This window comes from Ambystoma mexicanum, chromosome 6q (genome assembly GCF_040938575.1).
Source record: "Ambystoma mexicanum isolate Mex_15411 chromosome 6q, UKY_AmexF1_1, whole genome shotgun sequence".
NCBI lineage: Eukaryota > Metazoa > Chordata > Amphibia > Caudata > Ambystomatidae > Ambystoma > Ambystoma mexicanum.
Window position 1 is genome coordinate 1,339,542,021 of NC_090937.1, and position 12,873 is coordinate 1,339,554,893.

A 12,873-nucleotide genomic window follows, 5' to 3' on the forward strand; every position below is an offset into this window, starting at 1 on the left:
AGTGTTTTTTAACACAAAAACAGGGGTTGGGGGGGACTCCCTCCCAAAAAAAATTAATTAAAAAAAAAATCGAACCTTTTGTTTTCGCTCCTTTTGATTCGAACCAATTGTAATTCGAACCTTTTGATTCAAACCTTTGACCTATAACCACCTGAATGTCTTTCTAGCCTAGTGCTAAACCTGCAACACAGATGGAAACATACCAATTTTGACTTTCTTGCTGCTTGCTAATCCTTTAACATGCCTGAAACGTACCTTACTTTGTCTGTCAGCCTTGCCATTTATATTTGCTTACCTCAAGTAGCCACCAAAACATTTGGCGAGGCAATGCCAGAAAGTACACTCATTTTGTCATCCATGTTTGCTTACTTACCTGAATCAGTTCCTGTACCATGAGGGAGGGCTCCACCAGAATGTGCACTCATACTTATTTGGTCATTCATGTTTGCTTACATACCTGAAGTACCCCCCATACCATGAGGCGAGGCTTTGCCAGAATGTGCACTCATACTTATTTGGTCATTCATGTTTGCTTACATACCTGAAGTACCCCCCATACCATGAGGCGAGGCTTTGCCACAATGTGCACACATACTTATTTTGTCATTTATGTTTGCTTACTTACCTGAACTCGCCCGTACCATGAGGCGAGGATTTTTAGGATATTCCCTCATGCTTGTGACCCTTTGCTTGGTCTTGCACCTTGAATAAGCTACTGCACTTACTATAACTAGCGCCCAGAAGCCAACTGCCATGGTTGGCGCTGGGAGAGCCCATGCTATTCATATTTACATATGCATATTACTAATGGCCGAAAGCTGCTGTACCTGTTTATGTATTTTCCATATGGATTTTCGTGTCTGGAATGCATGCATCAGTCTCACTGAAAGACTGCACTAAAGGGCTGTTTCTGAGTGTTTTTGCTAATGTGATTTTTTTCTGCAGGTATTGCGCTCAGCACTCTTCCCATGTACGTGAGTGAGATCTCTCCTAAGCATATTCGGGGATCTTTGGGACAGATCACGGCAATTATGATCTGTGTTGGTGTCTTTACTGGACAAGTAGTTGGACTACCACAACTTCTTGGGAGGGTAAGTGATTATACATCATTGGGTCATTTTCTAGCTTAAATGGTTCTTTGAGTGTTCCCTTTTAAGGGGATTCCTTCTCAGTATTCTTTCCACATGGGTTTGTCTTTCCATTGTCGTTGTGCTCTCAACTTGTCTATTCTCTGGGCTTTTACAGTGTTAAAATGATGTCATTTCTCACCTTTTTTTGTCTTCTGTTTCCCTCCGCATATATGGGCGACACTGTCTAATCTCATTATCATCCTTTGCTTTTTTTGGGGTGGGGGGGGTTTAGGTGGTGCCAAAATATATTACACTGTTGTCTAGTAAAACGGGATACGATAGGGGCAACATGTTTGTCTTGGAAGCAAGAGAACGCTGGGCAGCATGGGTTTGATACCTGGTTCTGTGCTTAGAGGCTGGGCTTGAAGCGTAATATTCATTTTATTTTTTTATTTACCTACCGATTAACTATGTATGACCATGCTAATATCTATGCTAATACCTATGTCATTTTCACAAACTACCTGACCAAAACACATCCTCCTCAACTATCCTGATAACCTGTCAACAATAGTTCATGTTTTTACAGTGTTTCAAGCTCATGAAGTCAGTTTCTAATCTCTAGCACTTTCTAAGTGCTGAGCCAATGAACTCCTCACCATGGCTAGGGCAATATACTTGGAAGACAAGTCATTAGACCAGCCCTGTTCCTCACATATTTGTTTATTTATTCATTTGATTGACATATGGCTGCATCTTCAATAATCACTTTTTGATTTACTGACATAAACTCAGCCCTGCACAATAATCAAGTGCTATGTTCACCAATTGTGGCAGACTGGCTCTGCTTATCGGCCTGAGCATTGGTGGTGGGTCAACTGTGAAGCAGACAAGAATGAAAAGCCAACAGTTTTGTCTAATGTGTAGGTATGGAAGAACTATATGCTGCCCTGTGAAGACAGCTGCATGTTTGTGGACAAAGTTAAGGTTTCTATAAAAACTAAAACAATTCACAAGAAACACACTGACACAAATACGGTCCTGAAAGCAGATGAATGCGCTTACACATATAATTACGAAATCTATCACTTTCTAGAGCTCATGACATCTATTATACCTTATGACAGTATGCTGCAGTATGCTGTATCAATAACGGATTGGATTAGAGAGAAACATCTAATTTTAACTGTTTTGGGGACAGATATACCAGTTTGTAAAACAATTTGACTGCACCAAAAGCCTTTGTGGATTTTGTCTTTCAGAATTCTTCATTGATTTTTAACCAATAAAAATGGTCACATCGTTATCACAGTGCAGCAATTAAACCATAAGCACCTACACAGGTGCTAATGGCGATGTACACCTTGGTGGCTGACTTACTCTGTCGGTAATGCACCACTGTCTGTGTTAAGGGACCATTGCTTCACTTGAGCCCTTAACTTGGGCATTGGGCGATTACCAACAGTGTCGTCCTATCGCCTTGATGTATATCACCCCAGTAAAAACGAATGCCATTCCTCTTTACACCTCCATTCCCACCTCATGTTCCCTCCTATCATTTAAATTGCATCCGTGAAGTCATCAACCGTCCAGGAAACAGGCATTGTTTTTGAATGGGGAATATCCATCTATCTCTCCCACTCTGGGTTTGGACAGCCAAGGAAAGGTCAAACCTCCCATTGTGTATTTAATTTGTTATGCTTCAAGGAAGCCCAGTATTGGGCATCTTTTTTACCTTAAATTATTCTGAAGCCAGACTGCTTACATTTTGCGACTCTGGCATTACTGGTCATCAAGGGATAAGCAATCATGATAAGTGTTGTTATGCGGCTCGAGTAGACTAACTTACTGGAACTAGTCTGGTTACATTTTCTTTCTCTGGCACAAAATATTTTACTAAGCATCAAGGTTAAAGAACACATGATAAGTGTTGTCATGTGGCTAGAATGGCCTGCTTTGCTGCAGCCAGTCCGGTTACATTATCTTACTCTGGCGTGACATTTTTTGGGCATCAAGGTTAAAGTAAACATGATAAGTGTGATTATATGGCTGGGCAGGCCTACATAGCTGCAGCCAGTATGGTTATATTTCTGTAAAGCAAACATAAGTGTTGGTATGTGGCTGGACTGGCCTATATTTAGGCTGCCAGTCTTGTTTCAGTTTCTTAATCTAGAAAGGCATTATTTTACTGAGCATCAGATTTAAAGAAAAATGTGTGGCTAGAATGTCCTCAGGGCTTGGTGCGTACTACATATAAACAAACTAAACCATACAAAACTAGACTGACCTACATTGTTCCAGTCAGTCATGTTATGTTCTCCGACTCTGGCATCACATTGTTTACTCAGCATCAAGTTAAAACAAAAATGATGAGTGCTGTTTTGTGGCTCGACAGGCCTACATTGCTGCAGACGATCTTGTCATATTTTCGTACTATGTCATTGCATTTTATACTGCCCATCAAGGTTAAAGCAAACATGAGTGTTGTGGAATATGGCTAGACTGGCCTGCATATCTGCTGCCAGTCTGTTTTAATTTTCTTAATCTAGTATGGCATTTCTTTACAGGGCAATATGTTTAAAGCAAACATGATAAGTATTATTTTGTGACTCAACTGGCCTACATTGTTAAATCCTATCTGGTTACATGTTCTTACTCAGAAATGGCATGGTGTACTGAGAACAATCAAGTTTAAAACAAAGATGACATGTATTGTTATGTGCCCAGTCTAGTAATAATGTCTGACTCGGGCATTATATTTGTTTTACTGACATCAAGGTTAAAACAAATACACATTTTGTTATGTGGCTAAACTGGCCTACACTACTGCATACAGTTTGTTTACTCTGTCTTGTATGACTTTATGTTTACTGGTCATCAAGTTCAAAGCAAATATGATAAATGTTTTTATGTGGCTAAATAGGCCTACATTGCTGCAGTCCATCTTGTTACAATGTCTTACTTTGGCATGGCATTTTTTACTGGGCATCAGGATAAGGGCAAACAAAAGGATTTGTAAGGGGCTAAACTTGCCTGCATTGCTGCAGCCAGTTTGGTTATGTTTTCTGACTCTGGCATTGCATTGTGTACTGGTCTTAAAGTTTTAAGCAAACATGAAAAGTGTTGTTATTTTGCTAGACAGGCCTACATCGCTACAGCCCATCTTGTTACATTTTCTTACTTTGGCATGGCATTTTTTATTGGGCATCAAGTTTAAAGAAACATAAGGGTTGTTATGTGGCTAAGCTGGCCTGCATTACTGAAGCCAGTCTGGTCACATTTGGCATGTCATGTTTTAATGGGCATCAAGGTTAAAGCAAACATAATGAGTGTTGATATTTGTCCTCAATGACAAACATTGCTATAGTCAGTCTGGATATATTTTCTGACTCTGACATGGCATTGTTTACTGGGCATCAGGGTTAAAGCAAACATGTAGAGCACGGGCAATTCTCAGTCACACTGCACCCAAGAGTATGATATGGGCATGTGTTGCAAGTAATTGAAGAGAGATGTGGTTATAAGTCCGAAGGATTTATTTGCAAAGTGGCCTGACATGTATTGTAAATGGGAGATGGGACCTAAGATTAATTGAATGGAGGACAGTGCCAGAAAACTCTCTCACGGCTTCGCAATTGCGGTAATTTCAGCATGGCAGGAAAAGCCAAAGTGATGTGAAAGGAAGCGGCCGCCCGTGCATTATTTGTCTCCACAACAGTGGGTTGTACTTGGCAGTACTCCCACACCTCTCAGGCACCTGCAGCCTATGTGCACTCTCAATATTTATTCATACAAACACTGTGGTTCTGTGACTTTTTCTGCCAAACCTGTGTTAAAGAAAACATGATAATTGTTATTATGTGGTTAGTATGGCTTACATTGCTGCAGACTATCTGGTTAGGTTTACTTACTCTGGCATGTAATTATTTACTGGGGATCAAGGATACAGTAAACTTAAGTTTGGTTATGTGGTTAGACAGGCCTACATTGCTGCAGTCCATCTGGTTATATTTTCAAAGTCATGTCATTTTCTTTTCTGGACATACAGTTCACAGACCACACCTGTGTCCTTATATGTCCAGGCGGGCCTATGTTTCCACAGCCAGTCTGGTGATGTTTTGGGATTCTTGCATGACATATTTTACTGGGCATCAAGGTTAAAGCAAACATTATAGGTGTTGGTATATGGCCTACATTGGTGTGGCCAGTCTGGTAACATTTTCTGGCCTGGTATGACATTTTCACATAGTCATCAAAGTTACAACAAACATACTTTTTTCTGTGAATAGACTGGCCTACATTGCTGCTGGCATTCGGGTTACTTTGTCTTAGTCTGGCATGGCATTTTTAACTTGACATCACTGTTAAAGCAAATATGATAAGTGCCATTGTGTGGCTAGACAGGCTTGCATTTCTAAAGTCCGCCTGGCTACATTTTCATACTCTGGAGTGTCATTTTTTATTGGGCATCAAGGTGAAATGAAACATAAGTGTTGTCATGTGGTTAGACTGGCCTTCATTGCTAAAGTGAGTATGGTTACATTTTCTGACTCTGGCATGGCATTGTTTATTGGTCCCCAAGTTTAAAGCACAGTGTTGTTATGTGGCTAATCAGGCCACATTGCTGCAGCCAGTCTGGTTATACTTTCTGACTCTAGCATGAAATGGTTTACTGGGCATCAAGATTAAATCAAGCATGACACGTGTTGGTAACGGGTTAGACTGGCCTTCATTTTTGCAGACAATCTGGTTATGTTTAATTACTCTGGCATGACTAGGCATCAAGGTTAAATACAACATAAATTCTGTCATGTGGCTAAACTGGCCTACATTGCTGAAGACAGTCTGGTTACGTTGTTTTATTCTGAATGCTTTTTTTTACTGGTCATCACGTTGAAAGCACATATGATACGTTTTATTATGTGGCTACACTTTCCTACATTGCTGCAGACCACATGGTTATGTTTTCTTACTGTGGAATGGCATTTTTTACTGGACATCAAGGTTAAATCAAACATAAGTGTTTCTATGTGGCTAGACTGGCCTCTACTGCTGCAGTCAGTTTGGTAATGCTTTCTGACTCAGACATTGCAATGTGAACTGAGCATCAGGCTTAAAGCTTAAAGCTTAAACCTTAAAGCAAACATGGTAAGTGTTGTTATATGGGTAGACAGGCCTACATTACAGCATCTTGTTATATTTTCATACTTTGGCATTGCATTTTTATTACTGGGCATCAAGGTACATTTTCTTACTTTGGCATGTCATTTCTTTACTTGGCATCAAGGTTAAAGCAAACATGATAAGTGTTGTTATTTGGCTAGAGTGACCTACATCATTGCAGCCAGTCTGAATATGTTTTTTGGCTCTGGCATGATATTGTTCACTGAGAATCAAGGATAACGCAAACATGATAAGAGTTATTATGTGGCTAGTCTCGCCTTGGTTGCTGCGTCCTACCTGGATAATTTTCTTTTACTCTGGCATAGATGTTTTACTCGACGTCAAGGTTACAGCAACAAATAAGCATCAGTATGTAGCCCACTCCAGCCACATAACAACACTTCTCCTGTTTGCCTTTATCTTCATGCCCATTACAAATGCCATGCCAGATTGGCTGCAGCAATGTAGGACAATCTAGCCATTGTCCTACATTGCTGCAGCCAGTCTGGCATGGCATTTGTAATGGGCATGAAGATAAAGGCAAACAGGAGAAGTGTTGTTATGTGGCTGGAGTGGGCTACATACTGATGCTTATTTGTTGCTGTAACCTTGACGTCGAGTAAAACATCTATGCCAGAGTAAAAGAAAATTATCCAGGTAGGACGCAGCAACCAAGGCGAGACTAGCCACATAATAACTCTTATCATGTTTGCGTTATCCTTGATTCTCAGTAAACAATAGATAGGCTAGATTGTCCTACATTGCTGCAGCCAGTCTGGCATGGCATTTGTAATGGGCATGAAGATAAAGGCAAACAGGAGAAGTGTTGTTATGTGGCTGGAGTGGGCTACATTTCTGCAGCCAGTCTGGTTATGCAGCCAGCCTGGTTATGTTCTCTGACTCTGGCCTGACATTGTTTACTGGGCATCAAGGTAAAGGCATACATGATAATTGTCATTATGTGGTTACTTTGGTCTACATTGATGCAGCCCATCTGGTTATGTTTTCTTACTCTGGCATGGCATTTTCTACAGAGCATCGAGGTTTAAGCAAATCCGACATTTTGTATTGAACATCAAAGCTAAATCAAACACCATAAGTGCCTATTATGTGACTATATTCCCCAACATTGTTGCAGCCACTCTGGTTATGTGTTCTGCCTCTGGCATAGCATTTGATTTACTGGGTATCATGTTTAAAGCAAACATGATAAGTGTTGTTATGTGGCTTGACTGCCTTACATTACTGCAGCCAGTTTGATTTTCTTCACTAATGTTGGCATTGAATTTCTTCATGGGCATCGAGGGTAAACATGATACATTTTATTATGTGGCAAGGCTGGTCCACATTTCAGGCAAGAAACATAACTAGATTTGTTTTTCTTGCCTAAAATGATATTTTGTTTACTAGGAATCAAGATTAAAGAGAATATGATGAGTGTTTTTACATTGCTAGACTGGTATACATTGGAGCAGTTACTCTGCATATATTATTTACCTGCAGAAGGTCATTTTGTACTGACAAAGCTAGCTGGAGTATTTTCTATGGTAATGCAGACAGGCATGTATTGGTGGATCTGCATGGACATGTGACTTGAATCTATTGAATTTGTGTGTGTGTTACCCTACACAACTGAATGCAAACTGTGGATTCTGACCCAATTTTCCAAATAATTAATGCTGTAAAATGCACCATTTTAACCCAATATCTTTAACATTAATTATATGTGAGAACCCCCTTCCCATTCCCTGTTTGGTTGGTCCGGGCTCCTTTGCTGCATTCAGCCGCTCACGCATTTTCATTGGAATCATGTATGCCCTTCCAATTGAAACATTCACCAGCTGCCACTGGTCAATGAGGCCCTTTCAAATAGGCAGGGGGACAAAACCACTGTGAGTACCTTTATCTTCTTCTTGGGTGGCTTGACAATGATGAGTCAGGCTTCTTAACGCTTTCCAATGGGCCAACTCGTTTTTGAGACAGTTGAGTTCCTTTATCCAAAAGAATGAAGTCAGCGTGGCGACAGTTGTGACAATTTGATGTGGTCCAATAACGTAATGTGGTCCTGCAGTGGGAATGGTCTCATATCGGTGTAACAACGGAAAGGCTATAATTAAGTTAGCAGCTTGAAGTGGTGAAGTCAGTTCAAGGAGGTCCAGCAATGTGATGCAGTACTGCAGTTTCACTCAGATGGAATATGGCTTCATACGCAGGCAGGTATGGCTCAAAGCAGTTTAAAATGTTTGGTGAGTGTCTAAGGCTACACCAGAGGTCTTTCAGCAGCTCAAAAATGACTTGAAAGTGATCAAGTCAGTTTGAAGTCAGTTTGAGGTGTGAAAGAAACCTAGAGCTGTTCCTTGGCTTCTTGGTTGAAGGGTAACCCTCTCAGGGTCTCTCAGGGATAGTCCCTTTTCTGTGCTTCCTAGTCACAAATGTTGACATAGAGCACTTTCAAGGGGTGCAGCCTCCAATGGGCAAAGTCCTGGTGGCCAGTGTTCGGCCACAGGCAAGCCTTGTCCAACGAGCAGGTCACTTCAAATCACCCTCTGAAATGGGTGAGTGGATGGTCTTGCACCCTCCTTGAAAGTCTTTATCTTTGCCTATATGGCAGAGAACGTTGGGGAGATTATACCCAATAATAGTTTCAGTTGAAATCATTTTCTTCTGATGTCCAGGGGATTACTCTAAGGGCAGGCTTGACCCCCTTAAACTGTCGTTTTTCCAAACCTTCTTTAAGGGTATAATCCTGTCTCCTTCGTCAAGAGTCTTTGCCTGGTGTTGCCAGTCCTAGAATGCATTGTCAGCAAGAAATGGGGAGGTGGCATAGGAAACGTGAGTGGACTAAGAAATCCTAAAATGATGGAACCTTCTGTGACTGTAAATTCTCTCCTGGGCGACTCTGACTCTTCCCTCTCTCCTCTCTGCCTTACATCAAAGAGACACCAGTAATTACGAACCTGTTATGACATCTCCACTCCCCGGGCAGGGTTTTCCTTTGAAGCACTGGTCCTCTTATTACTCCCATGGTGTATATCCTGTTCTCTCGAGAAGGTGACAAGCTTCCCAGAAGAGAACAAAGGGAGCATCCAGGGCTGGGCAAACTGATCGGTTTTCATTGGAACACTGCACCAGATATTGGCACACAAAACCAAACAGTGAAATGAATGACGTGGAGCTAGGCTGACAATTAAATGACATCCAAAGGGCTTTGACCATTATAATTATATATTTCCACAGCCCACCATATCAAAGCAGATATGGCTTATATTAATTTAGTAATCTGCCACCAGGCCTCAGGAATGTATAATTATATATAAGGGCAGACCCTGGATGTTGTAAATGTGCTTCCCAGCAGACTTTTTTCAGTTATGCACGTGTAACTGCAGAATACCAAACTACAGGGCAGCTGCTGGTGGGAGGGGGGTCAGTAGACAGTCCCAGCAAGGTTGCATGTTTGCACTTTACTTTTCAGCATGGAACCTTATGAAAGTGAGCATGATTAGCAGAGCTCACTCTCGGAGGCAGAAATACCAGCATCATTTTGTTTTTGCAAAAAAAGCTTGGCATTGTAAACAAATAGCCATATAACTAGGAACCTATGTTATTCACGCACAATACCCCATCATAAGGTATGTTCATATGCACCAGGTTCTGCCACACCCTCCGAAGACTTTCAAAGCCATCTGCCATCAATAAGGTTTTCATTTTTCAATGTTTTTGAAATGCCAGGTGTGAACGACCATTGGGTTTAGAACTTGGCACCTTTATGTATGAATGGGTTTGTATTCATCCCAGATCCTCCAAAGAATCCCACCTTTGTGTCGCGTGTATCTGCTTTCTGCATATGCAAGACAAACAAAGAAAATACAGTCCCCGCACCACAACATTCAAAGCCAAAAGATAGTTTTTCACCCATTTTTTAATTTAAAAATAAATCTGACTCTGTAATAGGATGGCATTTGCACGAGTGTACAAGCCTTAAGCGTTCCTTGATTTTTGCTATTCAAAATGATTTCGGTTTTCTTTTCCTGAAAGTGGATTCTTGTAAATGTTACTTAAAAATGCTAGATGGTGAAAAATCAAGTGAGCACCTGGGTACTATACTGGGCCTTGTCTACTGACACACTAGCAGCTGCAATGTTACTTGGTTACATGGCAGAAAAGGATGCATGAACCTTCCTAAAACAGTCTGCTGGAACAAATAAATGTCAACAGTCATTGGCCGCCTTTAAATTACTGACACCCATGTTCAAATGACATTTAACTGCATATTCTCATTTGTCTGTTGCAAGCACTTTGGCTAAATAGAAATATAAAGCTATATCTAGTTAAACAATTAGACATGAGGAAAAAGAGTTAAATTGCCAAACCCCAATCTGATATCATTTATATTTTCCACTTGGTTTTCACTGTGACCTGCAGTGGCAGAACCATTAGTTTACTGGTGTCTGGCCCTGAGAGTTTCACCAACAAGTGGTGGGCCTAGCCAGAAGGTCTATTGTCCTATACTTGGGTACTTGGGAGCCCTGACACCCGTCTCCAGAGATCAGAACATAGCCCCTCTGGTGTTGGAGTAGTAACATTAAGCTTCAAAGGGGTCTCTGCAACATAGTGGGAAGTCACACCTGGGAGATAACTACTGGAGCCTATTTTGCCTGTGTAAGAGATGGAAGAGGGGGGAAGTATATTGTACCTACGTACTGGGGAATGCGCTTCCAAACTTGCATATTCCTTCATTCCTTAGACTCCGCCTAAACTTCCTGGAAAGTACTTGGGGTGGGGTTTTGACATCATAAGGAATTACCCCTTGTTACAGCAGCCAGGATTGGCTCACTTACAGAAAGCTTGAAGTGGACCAATACACAGTGGCAACGCGACTATATGAGGTTTTCAGATCTACCCTTGATTGAATTGTCTTAGAGATTCCGTTAAGGAAGCATCTTTAAGAAGCAGCTTGAAGAATCATGCTGGAACTATCTTGGAACAACTTGATGAAGATTTTACTCCATTCTTGTTGGGGTAAAATCTTCTCAAAGTTACATACATTGGATGAAGACAAGGTCTTCAAGGTGGATGCATATTCACTTCCGAACCATTTCTGTGGAATATTTGATGCAACCTGCTGGTGGAAAACATGAGTGCTTCTGGGCTGTAGGATATTTTGTGTAAATTTGGGGCCTGGCTGGATTTTCTTACCACCAAAAATAATGGTAATTTGGCGATGGCTACTCCTTACATTTAGATTTGGTTTGGCTTTATTTCCTTTCAGGGACCATTCTTTATTACATTATATAGGATCAGTTAGTGGTATACATTTTTGTTGGTGGTATTTTGGTGAGCATAATTTTTCTGTTTTACTTGTGGCCCCAACATACAAAATCCTTCTTTTGCTTAGACTGTTCGTGTGATCTCTAGAGGCCTTGGACCTACATTCAGAAATACCACAATTTCACATATAGCATTCTCAATAACCTGTGGTATTATCACTAATTTATATACATTAGTGAACTATGTTTCCATAGGCCTCTTTGCTGATTCATGTGCGCCCAGCAATATCTATTGTATTAGATTCCATTCAGACACCACACTGAGTGAAAACACGCACACAGCTATTTTTCATTGATAATGATATAACACAATCTGTATGGGAAACATAACACATGTATTACAAATCTTCTCCTTCTCCTGAAATATTATTCTAGATGCACCAAAGAAAAAGTCAAAAGCAAAAACACTCTACACGGTTTGTGTACTTTATACTTGTATTATAAACAGTTGCATCTCCAAACAACATCTCACCCTTTTGTGTTACAGTATTCTCTGACACAAACAGAAGAACAATATATGGCAACAGAATGAAATTCACTTTGCATCATCTGTAACAAGAAGAAGAGAAAAATACAGCAACAGCATGGCATTCACTTTTCAACATTTTAACGTGGCAATTAAACACAGGGATTCCCTATTGCTATTGCTATTCTCCCTGCCTGATATTTATTAGAAGGTCATCCATACCGAACACAATAACCTCGGTTCACTTGGATATTTACCAGCTATCTTTAGTTCTCCCACACGCGAACTCTCCCCGCTCGCCACCGAAGAATGGGACCAGGGTTGTCTTTGTAATCTTGAAAGCTTGGAGTGCACAGCGAGAACATGCAGTAATCTACAGTTCTCAAGCAAGTGCCAAGTGAGACTGGACCTGCCTCACAGCAGCTCAGCCAAAGCGATCTGAGTTTAGTTCTGTCCAACTTTGTCCAGCAGAACTCTGTTGCATCCCCCTATGCTTACGTGGAATCACTGCAGACACTCTGCACCAATCGAATTCAAACGACCGTAACCTCCTTCCTTCAACAATAGCTCAATTTTTACAGTAAGAAACTGTATCTAAACTAATTTCCTGGCATGCAGATTTTGCTTCCAGCTAACACGGTGAACAGAGAGAGAAAAATAAAATGCACGTTTAAAATGAATCTCAGATCATGTCTTTCTGCCTCTTTTCCACATAGAGATTGCATTATAATGTTATTGAGTTAGTATTAGTATTTGTTAATTAAGTCAGTCAATTAGACAGCTAATGTAGTCTCCTGTAAATGAGGCATTTCAAGTAAGATAAAAAGAGAAAAAAAAACATATATTC

At 40.7% G+C, this 12,873-nt stretch overlaps 1 protein-coding gene across 2 annotated transcripts in view; it reads left to right on the plus strand.

Moving 5' to 3' along the window:
• The window catches only part of SLC2A9 (solute carrier family 2 member 9), a 2,089,749-nt gene that overhangs the window by 838,141 nt on the left and 1,238,735 nt on the right, over positions 1-12,873 (plus strand). For both annotated transcript variants that reach the window (XM_069631955.1, XM_069631956.1), the window contains exon 6: positions 946-1,091. In XM_069631955.1, coding sequence (XP_069488056.1) covers positions 946-1,091 — 146 coding nt within the window. The remainder of the gene's footprint in view (positions 1-945; positions 1,092-12,873) is intronic.